Source organism: Lissotriton helveticus, chromosome 6, assembly GCF_964261635.1.
Source record: "Lissotriton helveticus chromosome 6, aLisHel1.1, whole genome shotgun sequence".
Classification (NCBI taxonomy): domain Eukaryota; kingdom Metazoa; phylum Chordata; class Amphibia; order Caudata; family Salamandridae; genus Lissotriton; species Lissotriton helveticus.
Window position 1 is genome coordinate 1,120,696,667 of NC_136067.1, and position 18,461 is coordinate 1,120,715,127.

The 18,461-nt window shown below is 49.8% G+C and overlaps 1 protein-coding gene across 1 annotated transcript in view; it reads right to left on the minus strand.

Moving 5' to 3' along the window:
* SYNE1 (spectrin repeat containing nuclear envelope protein 1) overlaps nucleotides 1-18,461 on the minus strand; it is a 2,361,447-nt gene that overhangs the window by 351,160 nt on the left and 1,991,826 nt on the right. Inside the window, exon 122 of the mRNA XM_078648775.1 lies at nucleotides 2,232-2,326. Coding sequence (XP_078504901.1) covers nucleotides 2,232-2,326 — 95 coding nt within the window. The remainder of the gene's footprint in view (nucleotides 1-2,231; nucleotides 2,327-18,461) is intronic.

Consider the following 18,461-nt stretch of genomic DNA (forward strand, 5'->3'; position numbering starts at 1 on the left):
TAAACAGGCCTGAAGCATGAACCGGATCCGCGTTGCACCCGGAAAAGGAAAAAACTGATGTAGGTGCGCCGGCATGGGACTTATGTGACCTCACTGACATCACGTACGCGGGCGACATCCTGGGTGGAGCCGCGTGATGCCGTCCCCCCGGCGCGCAGAGATGCTGGGCAAAAAGTTTCAGGATCCAGTCTCACACCTGGGGATAATTCTACGTTAAGGAATCTGCGGCTCGTAGTCTCTATCAGATACATTTAGCAGAATGTAACAAAGAATATGTATCTCAGCACTTACTGGCTAATATTAAATCTTTCTCCCACATGGAAAACATTTCTTGATGAAAAAACAAAAGCATGTTTTTGGCATAAAAAATATTTGATCCAGAAAACTGGTAAAGGAATCAATGAATCACCTTTCAAATTCCATTATTAAAGAATCCCAAATAAAAATTAATTTAGCATTACCATTAGATAGATTAAAAAAATTTGTGTGTAAGATTTGGTCCTGGTCCCATCAAGTCCTTTCAAAATACAAACCAAATGCACAGTACGTGCAAAGCTGGGAGGTTTGGGATATAGACACCCATAAAACGTATGACAAAAATGTTATCAGATTACAGTTTCATAGATTGTACAAATAGACATTTAAAAGAACTCACAATGCGAAATATCAGTACACAATGTTGGAAGCCATTCACAATTCTTAGACGTTAAACAGGGAGAAAGAACTTGGAGCATCAATAATATTCGTGCAAAAGGCAACTCAATATACCAAAATAATGAATATTTATCAGAACATGTGCCGCGCTGAGCTGCATAATTTGCATTTTACTGTCCCATAACTTGGCGACCTCTGCCACTTAATTTGCTCCTCCCTTGTCCCATAATTCCAGCAGCCTTGGTTATAACGTATTACACCTTCCACCACGGGTTGGCCTGTCACCAGCCAGCCTGGCTCCAGCGAACGATTATCCTGTTTCTCCTTCCTTCCTTTTCATGCACTTCATTTTCCCTCTCGCGTTCCTTCTCTAAACTAAATTGCCTGCTCACTCTTTCCCCGCCAATCACTGCGATTAAAGACATGATCGGAACACAGATCCAGGTATTCACGCACGACACCTAAACACTTCTGGCATAGATCAACATCAAAATACAGCATGCTCATTGTGGGAGGAGGGGAGCGGGAGAGGAATAACAATACATTAAAAAAAATTAAACCTACCTTACCGCTGGTGCTCGTGCCACCTCCGCTCTGTGATGGTGCAGCCGGTCACGAAGGAACAGGAAGCAGCCAGCAGGCAGCCTCCTTCCCGGGCCTAAGCCAATCACAACGCTGCAATGGCAGCGTTGTGATTGGCGAGGGCAGCGCCCCAGCCGGGCCATTTTCTCTATGCAGGCTGCATCATGCAGCCTACATAGAGAAAAGAGGAGTGCGCATGACTGCTTTGTTCGGCCCTGGGGCCAACCAAACAGTCAATACTCAGAACAGTGGGCAAAGCAACTCCCCCCTGCCCTCGAGGAGGTCCGCCCACTCGCCCGCCCGCCCACAACCAGGCAGAGAGGCACTAATGCTTTCTCGCAGTGCGAGAAACAGAAACTTAAACTGTAGTTTTTACCGTTTATGGTTCTGCCTTCTCGCACTGCAGGAAAGCAGTGGGGCGACGCCCCCACGCCTCAATGGGGGAGCCGCCACTGGGATCTGCTATAGATGGCTAGCTGCCTTCAATTTAGTCTATGTCCAACAGAGCTGCTTATTTGGTGTTCTTTAACTGATGTACTTTCTTTTGCAAGAGACACTATAACAGGGAACATGGTTAGTGAAGAAGAACAAAGACCATTGTTTCGAACAACAGGCAGCCTCTGCTTGTGTTTGGTCAATGGAATAACACCAATGAATTTGTACATAATGGACATCACTGTCCCTTTTTACATGCTTAGTTCCTATTTATTCCAAAACATTGTGTACATCTAAATCATGTTTGGGAATGGAATCCTGAAAATAAGGTTATTTATAAGTGAGGGGCAAAAAACCCTTTGAAATACAGGGCCACATTTTCTGAGCCTACAGTGCAGACTGACTTTGAATCTTGGAGGATCTGTAAATTTGAAACCTGGAAGAGATTTAAAAACATGTAACACGACTATGAACATAGTTTATTTTCCTTCAACACAGACTGATTGTTGTTGAATTTTATAAAAATAAAAAGCTTTAAAATATATGAAAAGCAACCTTACCTGTCCTCCACCTGTCCTTGTTCTAAAAGATGCTGTCCATCAACAATGATTGAATGCAAAATTTGTTGTCGGCTAAACATCTCGGCCTGAAACAACTAGTAAAACAACATAGGTCTTAAAATAGGAACAATGTGACATTAAGCAATTTTACATTTTCTGTGCGGAAAATGTTACTTATCCTATTGCCATCTCTTCATAGTGTGTAGTGCTGCAGATTCACATGCTCTGTATACTTCTGACATTAAATGTTGGGGTCGTACATTTGCATGTTGTTTTTCTTTGAACATGTTTTCGCACAACGGGTGAGTATGTGTGTGGAGTGTCAAGCAAGGGTAGCAAGGAGCATTATGAGTATTGTAACAAAATAGGATAAAAAGTAGAGATCTGCAATCAGCCAAAGCTTCAGCGGATCAGGGTGGACGCATGTGGATCTACAGCATTACAGACCATGGACAGATACTTAGAAACTAAGTCACATTTTCTGTTTGTAACTTATGTGGTTGTAGATACACTTACTCTGCATAGACTGTAAAGCAGTGTCTTTCATAAGCAGTGGCTAGCGTGGAGGATGCAGATGTTTGAAACAGAGATCTTAAGACTGTCTGGCAAACCATAGCATGCTGGAGGCCCAAGATGTCCACACTGTAACACCTGGTAAACATGTGAGGGGTTGACTGGGTGACCTCATTGCAGATGTCAGCTAGCGGAATGGTCCCTAAAAAGCCATGGTAGTCCCATTCTAATGGGTGAAGTGGGCCCTGAGTGCCACAGAAAGACTCTCTTAGCTTTGTGGTAGCAGATCTGGATGCACTTGACTATCCATTTTGCTATTACCGCTTTAGAAATAGGGTGACATTTGTGAAGCTTCATAAAGTCTACAAAGAGCTAGTCAGATTTTTTAAAGGGTTTGGTCCTATCTATGTAATGCATTAGAAGTCTTTTGACATTTAACATACATACATATAGCTCTTTCCTCTGCCGGATCTGGCTGTGGGAAAAAGGAAATGGAGCTCTACGGTCTGATTAAGGTGGAAGGCTGATACCACCTTTGGGAAGAACTTAGGAATGGTTCTGAGGACAAACCTATCCCTTGTGAAGTTGAAGGAAATGTTTTTGCAAGGTTAGTGCCTGTATGTCACTAATTGCTCTGAGGGAGATAACGGCCATAAGGAAAGCCACCTTCCAAGAAAGGAACTGGAGGGGCATGAGTGCAGAAGTTCAAAGGGTGGCGTCATGAACCTTGTCAGTGGCACATCAAAGGTTCAAATGGGATTTTGAGGCAATGTGGGAGGTATGACCCTCTTGAACCCTCCATGAAAGCCTTGATTACGGGAATCCTAAATAAGGATGAATGTTCCCTATTTTGCATACATGCTGCAATGACAGCTAGGTGCACACAAACTGAAATGTAGGTGAGGCCTGACTTATGCAGAAGTAATACATAGTAAAGAATATTTGAGATGTTAGGTGTTAAGATGTCTAGGTGTTTGGAGATGCAATTATGGACAACCCATTTCAACTTTGCAGAAAAGAATGCCCATGTAGTGGTCTTAATTGCTTCCTGCAGAAAGATCATGCATTCCTGGGAGAGGTTCAGATAGCCAAACAACAAGACATCAGGTGCCAGATCGCTAGGTTAAGCTGTATGGGATCTGGGTGATGATCTCGCCTTGACTCTGCATGAGGAGATCTAGCTTGAGGGGGAGCTGCTTGTAAGAGCTGACGGTCATTTCCAAGAGTATGGAGAACTAGGGCTGGTATGCCCAGGTGGATGCCGCCAGAATGAGTGTCAGGGATTGTTTGTTTCAACCTCCTCACCACTGACCATGTACAGGAGGCGTGGGGAAGATGGAAATACATAGGAAAAAAACGTGACTAACTAAGCCATCATGCTTTGTCCCTGGACCATGTGTGTTGTCACCTGGAGGTTAAAATTCAAAATGTTGCATTCCCAGATAAGGCAAACAGGTTGATTTGCATGATGCCACAATGCTAAAATGAACTTTAAAGGACTTATGGGTGGAGTTCCCACTCATGGACAAGTCGATGTGTCCTGCTGAACAGGTCTGAAAAGTTGCTGTCCACCCTGGAACACGTTTCACTGACAGGTTTATGTGGCGGCGGATCGCTGTGTCAGATCCCCTGTGCCAGTACTAAGACCTGGAGAAACTGATTTTTGGGGGATTACGTTCTCTGGAATGACCTGGAGGAAGGCTTTGAGGGTAAAGTATATGTATATCGTTACCAGGTAGTTGATGTTTCCGTAATCGTATTTCAGGGAGCCACACCCCAAGTTTGGTCATGTCACTGAGATGCGCACCCCAGTCTTTGAGAGGTGCATCCGTTGTAAGGGTCTGAAAAAAGAATGCCCTGCAATAGATGGTTGCTGTTCCGCCAATGCAGAGAGCGATGAGAGATGGCCTTCACCACCACTAGATCTTCCTAGAGACCATCTGCTCGTGACTACTGTGCTGTGAAGCACTGTGGTAGGGGACACATATGTAGCCTCGCATGGGGTACCAGAGCAATGTACCAGGACATCATTCCTAAAAAGGCATTACTGTTTTGACTGTGAGTTGACGAATGGGCTCAAAAAGAGTCAGCAGCTGTTGAAATGCCAATACTCTGTGTTGGTTGAGTTTGGCTGTCTCAGAAGCTACATTCAGAACAGATTCCAAGAAAGGCTGCATCAGAAGGGGTTCCAGGTGGGACTTGGTGGCATTTATGGTGAACCTCAGGTTGTTGAGTTGGGAAGCTGCTGCTTGATGTGGGCTAGGCATTGTTTTCTGCCGCCGCAATTGATCAGCCAGTCGTTGAGGTAGGGCAAGACGTGAGTGTTCCTACTTCATCGGTGTGTGGCTATCACTGCTAGGTACTTTGTGAACACCCTTGGAGCTGTGGTGTCCCCAAAAACAAGTACTTTGAACTGTCAGTGATATCCACTTACAACAAAGCAAAAGTACCAGCGGTCAGCAGGGTGAAATGGAAAAAGGCATCCTTGAGGTCAAGCGCAGCCATGAAATCACCTTGTTGGAGCTATAAAATGAAGTCCTGCAGAGTAGTATTATGAAAATGCTCCAATAGAATGTATTTGGTAAGTGCCAGATGTCCATGATGGGCCTGGGAGCCAACCTTTTTTTGGAATAAGGAGGTAAAGAGAGCATACACCTTTCCTGAGGTGCTGTGGGGGCATTCTCTCAATAGCACCCTCCTGGAGGAGCACTTGTACCTTTTTATCCAAGAAGCAGAAATGGTCTGTGCTGAGGACATGGTTATCGGGAAGAATGTTGGGAGAGGGTAAGAGAAGCTCTAGGCAGTAGCCATGTTGTACAGCCACTAAAACACACTGGTTAGATGTGATCTCCTCCCAGTGAGAAAGAAAACTCTGCATTCTCACCTTGACAGGTGATATGTAAATGGAGGGGAGGTGGTCATTGCAGAGAGGTAGAAGCTTCTTTACCAGGGCCACCTCTGCCTGAACTTATGTTGTTACCCCAGTATGAACCCTTAGTGTAACCTCTGCCAGTCTACTGGTGGAAGGTTTGCTGCTGTCTCTAACAACGTAAGGTGACATTGCCTTGTAAGGTGACATTGCCTTGGATCTTTCCATTGGTTGTTGCTTGTAAAAGAGCCTCTGGGGGTAAAAGTTTGAAGACACCCACAGACTTTGCAATCTCTGATTCTTATTTATTTCTCAAGGATGTTGTCAACCTAGGTGCTGAAGAGATGCTCCTCATCGACTGGGAGGTTGAGGAGATGCTGCTGGACTCCAGGTTTGAACCCAGAGACACAAAGCCAAGCATGGTGTCTGAGTAGTCCACTTATGTTGATCCCTCTACACACTGTGTCCGCAGTGTCAAGCTCACAACATATGTAGGTGTTCTAAATGGTCTTGCCCTCAGACACCATCTCCTCACCTTTCTTTCTGTACTCATCTGGAAAGTGTTTTACTTGTTCCTGCATCTGCTCCCACTGGGATCTTAAATAATGGGAAAGGAGTTTGACAAAGTTGGCTATACAGCAGTGCATGGCTGTCCCAACTGCTATAATGTTTTGCCCATTGCATCGATTTTCTAGCTTTCCTTATTGAGTGGCCTAAGATGGCCAATGGCTTGTGCGCAGGCTCTCTGGAGGGCAGTGTGAACTACCAAGGAGTCCTGAGGGACCTGGCTTTTTATGCAAATAGGGTTGTTAAGGAAGGGTTTGTATTTCTTCTCAATCCTAGGTGTAACTATTATAAATTTGAATGGCTCCCTACTGTTCTCTGGCGTCTATTTACCATAAGCATGGGTAAAAACTGAACAAAATGTTTTGGCTTTGAGAAAGAGTCTCCACAAGGAAATCCTCTTCCTCCTGTATGACATTCATCTCTACATAATGGCACATCACAACCCCCTGTATGAACTCATGATAGAACGTGACATCATCCACTGAGGATTTCTTAACCAAGTCATGATCTAAGACAAGATCGCCTGGTGGGAGGGGGGTTTAACATCAAATCTGTTTCTGTGGTCCATCAGTAGGCTCTAGGTCTAAGGGTTGGTCATATGGGTCCACTGGATCATATGGATTGCTTCTATCTAAATAAGGTGTGGGGACCCGTCTCTAAACACTCGTAAAGGCAGAGTAGATGGTTTAGATTAACATTGCTGGTAAAAGATGTGGAGCTGGTGGAAGAGGTGGAGGAGGCAGAGGAGGAGGTGGCAGGGGAATATATATGAGAGGACTTGTACCCCTATCCCTGTATTGCTTTGGTGCCACTCAGGAGTGGCCCCCGAGGATGGTTCTTCTTTGAAGGCAAACCCTCTCTTGCGAGGTAGAGTAACTGATGACTCCTGCGGGAGAATATTCGCTGAGATCTTGTCAGAAACAGGATAGATAAAAAGACACTTCTGTATGGGATGGAGCTCTTCCTGCAGCAGCTGCAAGATGGGCAAGTCTGATTCCTCGGAAACAGCAGTTGACGATGCTTTCGGCATCAACAGGATATTCAGCATCAATGGGAATTTCACCTTAGAATGGATCTTCGGCACCCACTTCGGTGGTGCCTTTGGTGCCAGCTTGGGGTGTGATGTAGATGCTTGGCACCCTTGGATTGAGAAGGGCTTGAAAGGCAGTGAGGTTTGATGCAGTAGTGTGAAGCTTTTGTCAGCTCAGAAGCCTTGTTTTGGTGCCGACCAAAGACGGTGAAGGACCTAGAGGCTTCAGTCTATTGTGTTTGTGCTCCGGGCTAGATGAACACTAGCGGTACAGTGCTCTACCTCGTCATAGGATCTTCTATGATACCCCGTATTAGGTGTGTGGGTGTTTGAGCCATGTGGCATACTTACAGCTGTAGCAGTGGTTTTTGTTTGAGGGCCTAAGGTCTACAGCGCCAGATCAACATCCTCCTCTTCATAGTGCTCCAAAGCGCTTGAAGAGACTTTTTCAGGGCTGGGTGAAATCCTGGGCCTCAAAAGATTTCAGATAGGCTGGGCTCTTTGCTCTCTTCATCGCCAAGGGGGTTTTCCTCCCCAAAGACATCAAGAATGGTGCAGAAGGAATATGCTACTTACCAGTATGCATCTGTTCTTGGCATGTAGGGCTGCTGACATTCATATCTTGTGCATAGATCGCCGCCTAGTGTTGGGTCCGGATGATTGCACTTTGTTGTCCAGGAAGAGTCTTCGAAGTGTCACAAGATAGGTGACTCCTCCCCTGGACTACAGTGCGCATGGGCATCTTCTCCATCCTCAGATTGTTTTTCGCCATTGTGGCAAAGATGGAGTATAGTAAGTAAGAGATGGCCATGCAAAAGAGAATCCTGCAGCTGCAACAGGCACCGGGGAGGAGGGTGGGCGATATGAATGTCAGCAGCCCTACATGCCAAGAACAGATGCATACTGGTAAGTAGCATATTCCGTTCGAGGCATGTTGGCTGCTGAATTCATATCTTGTGCATAGACTGTATAGCAGTATCTCCTCTAGCGGTGGTCACCTGTACCAGCTGCAGCAGTCTGAAAAAGAGTTTTAAGGACAGCCTGGCCTACTGCAGCTTGCTGCTTTGATTGCACGTCTACACAATAGTGTTTAGTAAAAGTGTGTATGGTAGACCATGTAGCTGCCCTACATATGTCTTCAAGGGGAATATTCCCTAGGAAAGCCATGGATGCCCCCATTTTGCGCGTAGAGTGTGCTTTTGCGGGAACTGTTAGAGTGCGTTTAGCTTTTTGATAACATATTTGGATGCATTTAACTATCCATCTGGCTATTCCTGATTTTGAGATGGGATTACCTTTATGTTGTGGTGAAAAAGCAACAAACAGTTGCTTTGTTTTCCGAAATGATTTAGTCCTGTCCACATAATATAGCAGAGCTCTCCTTACATCTAGTGTGTGTAGGGCTCTTTCAGCCACTGACTGTGGGTTTTGAAAGAAAACTGGCAATTCTATGGATTGGTTGATATGGAAAGTGGATATGACTTTTGGCATGAACTTAGGGTTAGTTCGAAGTACTACCTTATTTGCATGTATTTGCATAAAAGGTTCTTGGATGGTTAGTGCCTGTAGCTCACTTACTCGCCTGAGGGAGGTAATGGCAATTGAAAATGCCACCTTCCATGTTAGAAATTGTAATTCACATGAGTGGAGTGGTTCGAAAGGAGGTCCCATGAGTCTGGTAAGTACTATATTTAAGTTCCAGACTGGTGAAGGTGGGTGCTTTGGAGAGATTATCCTTTTAAGACCTTCCATAAAAGCTTTGATTGGTGGTACCCTAAACAGAGACAGGTGTTGTCTGTTCTGGAGATATGCTGCTATAGCAGCAAGATGTAGTCTTATAGAAGAGTATGCTAGATTGCATCTTTGAAGCTGCAAGAGGTAGCAGATAATGTTTTGGATGGAAGCATCTAATGGATTGATTTGGTTATTGTTGCAGTAAATTACAAATTGTTTCCATTTAGCTGCATAGCATGCTCTAGTAGTTGGCCGTCTTGCCTCCTTGATAATGTTCATGCAATCAGGAGGTAAGTTAAGGTATCCGAACTCTAAGACCTCAGGAGCCAGATCGCTAGGTTCATCTGACTGGGATCTGGGTGCCTGGTTTCTCCATGGTTCTTAGTTAAAAGATGGGGCGAGAGGCGCAGTCTTTGGTGGGGAACTACTGAGAGTTCCAGGAAAGTTGTGTACCATGGTTGTCCCGCCCAAGTGGGAGCAACCAGGATCATTGTGAGTGACTGCTGACGTAGTTTGCATGCCACTAGTGGAATCAGTGGAGCTGTTGGAAAAACGTATGCAAATCTGCCTGACCAGTTCATCCATATCGCATTGCCCTGTGACAACAGATGTGGGAACCTGGCGGCAAAGTACTGGCGTTTTGAGTTTTCGTTTGTGGCAAACAGATCTATCTCTGGCTGCCCCCATTTTTGGAAGAATGGTTGGAGAACTTGAGGGTGAATCTCCCATTTGTGTAGCTGTTGACTGTGTCTGCTTAGCAGATCCGCTACTTGATTGTCTTTTCCTGGCAGGTGTTCTGCTAGGAGAAAAATGTTTTTGGGAATTGCTCACTTCCATATGTTCTGTGCTAAGTGGGACAGTTGTGGAGAGTGTGTCCCTCCTTGTTTCTGAATATAGTACATGGCTGTCATGTTGTCCGTCCGGATCAACACAGCCTTGTTGCACAGGTACTTTTGGAATGCTTTTAGTGCCAGAAATATTGCTAGCAACTCTAGTTGGTTGATATGCAATCTCCTTTGTTTGATTGTCCAGAGCCCTTGGACTGTGTATTGTAGTAAATGGGCTCTCCAACCTGTCAGTGATGCGTCCGCTGTTAGTACTACTTGTGGAACCGGCTCCTGGGACAATCGCCCCTTGGAAAGGTTTTGTGGGTTCCACCACTGCAGAGAGTTGTAAGCGCGACTGTCCACCAACACTAGGTCTTTTATTTGTCCCTGAGCTTGGTTCCATTGCCGTGCTAGGCATTCCGGTAGTGGACGCATTTGAAGTCGGGCATGGGGGACAATGAATATACAGGAGGCCATCATGCCTATGAGTTGCATGAATACTCGAGCTGGCAAAGAGTGTTGTGGCTGAAATTTCTGAATGAGAGTCTGCATGTTGGCTATCCTTGATTGATTTCGATATGCCTTTGCTAGAGGGGTATTTATTGTAGCCCCCCAGATATTGTTGTATGTGGGAGGGTTGTAGATATGATTTTGGGTAGTTTATGGAAAAACCCAGGCTGTGTAGCAGCTGGAGTGTTTGAGACGTATGGCTTGCACACTGCGCGTACGAGTTTGCCTTTATGAGCCAATCGTCCAGATATGGAAACACGTGGATGTGTTGCCGTCTGAGGTGTGCAGCTACTACCGCTAAACATTTTGTGAACACTCTTGGGGCTGTGGTTACCCCGAAGGGGAGAACCTTGAACTGATAATGTTGACTTTCTATTGTGAACCTGAGCTATTTCCTGTGAGCTGGATGTATAGGTATGTGAAAATATGCGTCCTTGAGGTCTAATGTTTCTAGGAAGTCGCCTTGCTGGAGTAATGGGAGTACTTGTTGCAGAGTGATCATATGGAAGTGCTCTCAGAGTATGTATTGACTTAGAGGCCTGAGGTCCAATATTGGTCTGAGGGACCCGTCCTTTTTGGGAATAAGGAAGTATAGTGAGTATACCCCTGTTCCTTGGTGTTGAAAAGGGACTAGTTCTATGGCTCCCTTTTCTAGCATGGATTTGACCTCTTGTTGTAGCAGGGTGGTGGGTTCTTTGGACGTAGGACGTTGTCTGGGAGGTATGTTGGGTGGAGTAGAAGTGAGTTCCAGGCAATAACCATACTGGATAATTTGTCTCACTCACCTGTCTGTGGTAATTGCATTCCAGACTGGTAGGAACTGTTTGACTCTGCCTCTGACTGATGTTAAATGGTCTGGAGGGAGTGTGATGAAGTCACTGTTTGGTGGCAGTGGAGGCTCTGGTGTTATTGCCGCCACATCCTCTGCCTTTGTTATTATTGCCCCTGTAACCTCCCCTGTTGGAGCCCTTATTGAAGGAGCTTTGGGTGTTGCTTTTGTATGCAGAGGAAGTCTGTGAAGCGTTGCCTCTTGCGGCACCTCTGTAGGAGGACCGACGAAAGGAACCTCTATGTTGTTGAAACTGCAGCGCGCCCATAGATTTTGCAGTTTCAGTATCTTTCTTCATTTTGTCTAAAATGGTATCTACTGCAGGACCAAACAGGAAGTCTTGATTAACTGGTTGGTTAAGAATGGTGGATTGCACCTCGTTCTTAAAACCAGAGATGCGTAGCCACGCGTGTCTGCGTAGTAACACACTAGTGTTAACTGACCTGGCTGCTGTGTCGGCTGCGTCTAGTGCACATTTAATGGAAGCATTAGTTATAAATGTGCCTTCCTGTATGAGGTCGCTAGCCTGAGCTTTGAAAGGTTCTGGCAGGTGTTGCAGTAAAGCACAAGTTACTACTTGTGTAACGATATATCTGTAAGAGACATTAGTTAGTATTAGATTCCTTACCTTAGAATATCCCCAGGCGTCAGACTGGATCCGGAAACTTTTGCGTAGCAGTACCCTTGCGCGTCGGTAGGCGTCGTCTGCGGCTCCGCGTCCGTCGTCGGTGTCGTCGGAGTACTTAGACGCTGCCTCCGCGTGCTGACGTCAGTTCTTAGACACAGCTTTTCCGCGCCAGAAACGCAGAGCCATGTTAAAAAACCAACACTGGTGCCATTGAAACTAGGGCCCTGAAAGGGGGTAACTCTAACCCTAGATATCGTTTCGCAGAACGGGGAGGACGGGTGGGTCGGTAAGGAATCTAATACTAACTAATGTCTCTTACAGATATATCGTTACACAAGTAGTAACTTGTGCATCTGAAAGAGACACGTTAGTATTAGATTCCTTACCTTAGAATAGATACCCCAGCAATACCAACCCCGGTGGTGGGTCTGCGAACCAATAATCACACCAGAAAGTCCTGGAGGACAGAACGGCCAAAGAAGACATCCCTCCGGACTTGGCTGTCCAGGCAGTAGTGTCTTGCAAACGTGTGCAGCGATGCCCACGTAGCTGCCTGACAGATGTCTTGTAAGGGCACTCCCCGGCTCAGGGCAGTTGTAGTCGCCGTGGCTCGGGTAGAGTGAGCCCCCAATCCAACAGGGGGCTCCTTTTTAGCCAAGGAGTAGCATGCCTGGATACACAAGATGATCCACCGGGAGATGGTCCTCTTGTGCACCGCTTTCCCCTTCTTAGAGCCCACGTAACCAACAAAGAGTTGGTCATCCACCCGGAACTGGCGTGTGCGATCCAATTAAATGAGAGCGCACGTTTTGGGTCCAGACGGTGGAGCCGTTCTTCCTCTTTAGAGGGGTGCGGTAGCGGGAAGAAGGTTAGCAAGGTGATAGACTACCCGATGTAGAAGGCCGTGACAACCTTGGGCAGGAAAAAAGGCTTAGTACGCAACACCACTTTGTCCGGATGGACAGAAAGGAAATGTGGAGTACAAGAAAGGGCCTGGAGCTCACTCACTCGCCTGGCAGAGGTGATGGCAACCAGGAAAGCAGTCTTCAGAGTAAGAAGGCGGAGAGGACAGTTGTGAAGTGGCTCAAAGGGAGCGCACATCAGAAACGTAAGACCCAGGTTCAAGTCCCACTGAGGCATCACAAACGGAACAGGAGGGAATGTGTGTGTGATGTCCTTTAGAAATCTATTTACAATAGGGGACTTGAACAAAGAAGGTTGATCAGGCAGCCTTAGAAAGGCTGAGAGGGCAGAAAGGTAGCCCTTGATAATGCCCAGAGCAGAGCACTGCTGGGCAAGAGAAAGAAGGAAGAGAAGAACCTCAGAAAGAGGGGCAGCAAGAGGATCCACAGCCTTTGCTGCGCACCATGCCACAAATCTGTTCCACCTGCAGGCGTATACAGACTTTGTGGAGGGACGCCTGGCTGCCAGAATGACGTCACAGACTTCAGGAGGCAAGTCAAATGGCCTCAACTGTCGTCGCTCAATCTCCAAGCATGGAGGTGGAGACTGGACAGGTTCGGGTGGAGAACCGTCCCCTGCTGCTGCGACAGAAGGTCCTCCTGAAGAGGCAGACGAACCGGGGGATCGACTGACATACTGAGTAGCTCTGGATACCAGTACCTTCGTGCCCAATCCGGAGCCACAAGGATGACTTGGGCCCGGTCGCGCTTGATCTTCTTCAGCACTCAGGGCAGAAGTGGTATAGGCGGAAAGGCGTACAATAGACCGCAACTCCACTCGCGACGAAAAGCGTCTCCGAGCGAGTGCCGCCTTGGAAATTCCAACGCGCAAAACTGATGACATTGCGCGTTCTCTTCGGTGGCGAATAGATCTAACCAAGGCTCTCCCCATTGCTGACAGAGGCCTTGCACCACGTCCGAGTTCAGACGCCATTCGTGATCCATCATGCACCGACGGCTGAGCTCGTCCGCCCTGGCGTTCAGAGAACCTGCCATGTGTTGAGCCACCAGGGTCACGCCCTGGCGTTCCAGCCATTGCCAGAGGCGCAGAACCTCCTGGCAAAGGGTCCATGACCCCACCCGCCTTGTTTGTTGCAGTACCACATGGCGGTGGTGTTGTCCGTGAACACCTGCACTACACTCCCCCGGACAGAGGGGAGGAATGCCTTCAGTGCTAGACGAATCGCCCGTAACTCCAACAGGTTGATGTGGAGCCGGGCCTCCGCCGGAGACCAGAGGCCTCTGATCTCCGCCTCTCCCATGTGGCCTCCCCAGCCCTGGAGGGACGCGTCCGTCACAACTACGTGCTCCGGTTGGGGAAGGGAGAGGGATCTGCCGCTGACCCAATCGCGGTCCGTGAGCCACCACTGCAGCTGTCTGGCAGTGCCCTCCGAGATCAGGACGTGGTCGGACAGGTTGCCCTGATGCTGGGCCCACTGAAACTTCAGGTCCCACTGCAGAGCCCGCATCCGCCACCTGGCGTGACGCACCAGTAGGATGCAGGAGGCCATCAGCCCCAGAAGCCGCAGCGTCAACCTGACCGAGACCCGGGATAACGGCTGAAAGATGGGAATCAGAGGCTGAATATCCCGGACCCGCTGTTCGGGTGGATAAACCTGAAACCGCGCCGAGAAACGCTCCGATGAAAAGGAGCTTCGGAGAGGGGCACAGGTGTGACTTCGGCACATTGATGGAGAACCCCAGCCGGTGCAGGCGATCTGCCGTAGTCTGGAGGTGGCTGACGACTGTCTGGGGCGAGCCCGCTTTCAACAACCAGTCGGAGGTAGGGGAAGACTGAAACCCCTAACCTGCGCAGATGAGCTGCGACCACCGCCATCACCTTTGTGAACACCCGTAGGGCGCTGGTAAGGCCGAAGGGGAGCACGGTATACTGAAAGTGCTCGTGGCCAACCGTGAACCGCAGGTAGCGCCGGTGGGCCGGCAGGACGGAGATGTGGAAATAAGCGTCCTGCAAGTCCAACGCTACCATCCAGTCTCCTGGGTCCAGGGCAGCTAGGACCTGAGCCAGTGTCAGCATTTTGAACTTCTCCTTCCGGAGGAAGCCGTTGACGTTCCTTAGGTCCAAGATAGGGCGTAGGCCCCCTTTGCCCTTCTTGGGTACCAGAAAGTAGTGGGAGTAGCAACCACACCCTACTTCTGGCCCAGGAACGCGCTCGATGGCCCCTTTGGCCAAGAGGGCCGTAACTTCCTCCTGCAGAAGTCGCAAATGATTCCCCGATACACGGTGGTTCTGCGGTGGCATGGCTGGAGGAGTCGCCTCGAAGGGGAGGGAGTAGCCCCTTCGGACGATTTGCAGCACCCACCTGTCCGAAGTGACAGTGCGCCAGTGGAGGTGGTGATGGCGAACCCTGCCCCCCACTGGCGTCACATGGGCCTGAAAGCACGGACTAGGAGGATTTAGAGGCGGATGCTGCGGGGGAAGGTGTGGACTGACCTCGCCGTTGTCCCCGACCGCCGGGACGGCGGTTCCCACGGCCGCCACAGCGTTGGGTATTACCTTGCGGAGCGTGGCTGGCAGCACGTGTGGGTACACCCCTTCCGTGGCCACGAAAGGAGTGAAAGGCAGCCGATTGCTGGCACGGGGCCGAGAGGCCCAAGGGCTTGGCCGTAGCCCTGGAGTCCTTAAAGTGCTCAAGCGCATGGTCTGCCTTGTCGCCAAAGAGGCGACGGCCATCAAACGGCATGTCCATCAGTGTGTTTTGGACATCGGCCGAAAAGTTGGCGGACCTCAACCAGGCGTAGCGTCTGACCGCCACTGTCGTTGCCATCGCTCTACCTAGTGAGTCGGTGGTATCCAGCCCACACCGGATAGAATATTTGGCTGCATCCCGGCCCTCCACAAGGGCTTGGCCGAGTTTGGCCCGTACCTCCAACGGACACTCTGGCAGCACTTCTGCAACCGTATCCCACAGAGAGTGGGTGTAGCGGCCCAAGAGGCATGCGGTGTTGGAAGACCGCAGTCCCAGACTAAGGGAGGAGAAGATCTTTTTACCGTACTGCTCGTACCTCTTGGATTCCCTGTCCGGCGGCGCCGACGGGAATGCGGTCTGGGAATTGGAGGCCTGGATGACCAGGCTCTCGGGGGTGGGATGGGTGGACAGGAAACATGGGTCGCCCGGGGCTGGGCGGTGGCGTCTGGCCACGTTCCTATCTACGGGCGAACCCGTAGCGGGCTTGGACCAAGTGCTCAGAAGAACGTCGGTCAAGGCCTCATTAAAGGGCAGCAGTGGCTCGGCCGAGCTTGACTGCGGTTTAAGGACCTCAGTGAAGAGATTAGTCCTCACGGCCGCGACGGGGAGCTCAAGGCTCAAGGCCTTGTCAGCCCTCATCAACACCACACTGTAGGTTGCCCCCTCCTCTGAAGCCACGGTAGGAGGGGAGACAAAACCAGTGTCTGAAGAGGTGTCCAGGCCACTGGCCTCCCCAAGGTCTCCTGCCCAGTCCTCATAAGACTGACACTCTCGGGTCAGAGGGTCCTCAGACCCCTCCCAATCCCCTTCATCACCCATCTCCTGAAACTCAGGGTTCTCAATCAATGGGGCCTGTTCATAGAAGTTAAACTCCCCAAGCGGCGTCGGGAGCGGCGCCCATCGGGGCCGTCCCGACGCCGGAACAGGAATGAAGGAGGTATCGGGGACGGCGCCGCCCAAGGACGGTGCCGGAGGCGACACCGGATGGTCCGACGCCGGGGAGGTCGTAAGGTCCACTGGCGACGACCCAGATCCCGAAGAAGGTCTAGCGGGGTCCCGCGGCGCCGGGCCCGAAGGCGCCGGCGGCGCCGGGACCGCTGGACCCTGCGGCGCCGGGCCCGAAGGCACCGGCGGTGTCGGGATTGTGGGTCCCTGCGGCGCCGGGCCCGAAGGCGTCGGCGGCGTCGGGGCCGAAGCACCCAACGGCGTCAGGGCCAAAGCCCCCGACCAGCTAGAGGCCCCAGACGGGTCCCCTGGGCCCGGAGGCGCCGCGGAGCCCGTCGGAGGAGAGAGTTTCCTCATGGCCATGAGGAAGCGCTCGATCTCCTTCGGCGTCGCGTCTTGCCCAGGGACCGGAGGGTGTGGAGCTGGACGCGGCGCCCGCGACTCCGACGAACCGCGTGGGTGGTGTCACCCGAACCCCCGGCCGCATCGCGCGAGTGTCGGGGGGAGTCCGAGGAGCGATGACGCCTCTTGGACTTCTTGTGCTTCTTACCTGACGACGACTTCGACCCGGAGGAGTGCGGCCTACTCTCGGAACTGTGGTGGCTCCGAGCCCGCGACCTGTCCCTCGACCTCCCGTGGGACCGAGACCTCTCGCGGCGCGGGACCGACTGCCGGAGTTCGAGTCGCCTGCGGGACTGCTCCCGCCTGGCTTTCGAAGAGAGGGCCCGGCAGTCAGAGCAGGCCTTGTCGTCGTGGTCGATGCCTAGACAAGTTAGGCACAGGTGGTGAGGATCCGTGACCGACATTGTGCTGTCGCAATCCTCGCAGTGCTTAAATCCAGGCATCCCTACGGCATCGATCAGAGTCGTAAGACTTCGAGAAATGATCAAAAGTGATCCAAAAAGTTAGTCAAAATTGACTAAGGGTTACTGCTTTTTCCAGATCTGCACTTGCTGGTGCGGAAAAAAGAAGAACTGACGCAGCACGCGGAGGCGGCGTCTAAGTACTCCGACAACGTCATCATGGCGCCCACGACGCCGACGACGGACGCGGAGCCGCAGACGACGCCTACCGACGCGCAAGGGTACTGCTACGCAAAAGTTTCCGGATCCAGTCTGACGCCTGGGGATATTCGAAGGTAAGGAATCTAATACTAACGTGTCTCTTTCAGATCCTCCAAGCTGGTCGTAGTGCGCTCTATCATAGCGACCTAGGAGAGCCTGTGTGTTTGCGATCCTCCATGAATTAGCAGCTTGTGAGGCCACTCTTTTGCCTGAGGCCTCCAATATTTTAGACTCTTTGTCAGGAGGTGGAGCGTCTCCTGTTGTTTGCGAGTTGGCCCTTTTGCGAGCGTTTGCTACTACCAGTGAGTCTAGAGGCAATTGGGATTTAATGTAAGTAGGGTCTGTAGTGGCCGCTTTATATTTTTTCTCAACCCTGGGATTGAGCACCCGTGCCCTGGCTGGATCCTTGAATGTGTCTGGTGCGTATTTTAGTACCCCTTTTAGCATAGGAAGTGTCCCTACATTTTTCTCGGAGGTTGGAAAAGTGTCAAATAGAAAATCCTCTTCTATTGGGTCAGTGTGCATGTCGACCTTGTGGTATTTTGCTGCCCTATCTAGCAGTCGGTTAAACACAATGGTGTCGTCAGTAGGCGACGGCTTAGTAGGGTATGGGGAGGTGTCAGGGATGGGTTTTGTGTCATATGGATCATTTTGATCATCCCATGTGTCATCCTGAGCCTGTGGATCCTCTGGGTCATTAAAATCTTCCTGAGGATCTTCCCCCATGTTATCCTCATCATTGTATTCTGAGTGTATAGGAGAGTAGGGCACAAAAGGCATATTAGGATAGAAAGGAGGAGTAAAAGGCCTAGAGGGAGATGTCCCGAAGTCCTTTTTCTTTGGTGGTACAGGGCAAGTAGTGTCCGTGTCCAATGGTCTCTTTTTCCGGTAATAGATGGTAACTTTGCTGGTTTGAGGGTTTATGTCCATTTTGATTGTTCCTCTGATTGTGGATCAGGATGGACGAGTTCCTCTTCCACTGTCCGTGGCTTTGGCGCCGATGTTTTTGGCTTACTGACTTGCTTGTGACCTTTTGGCTCG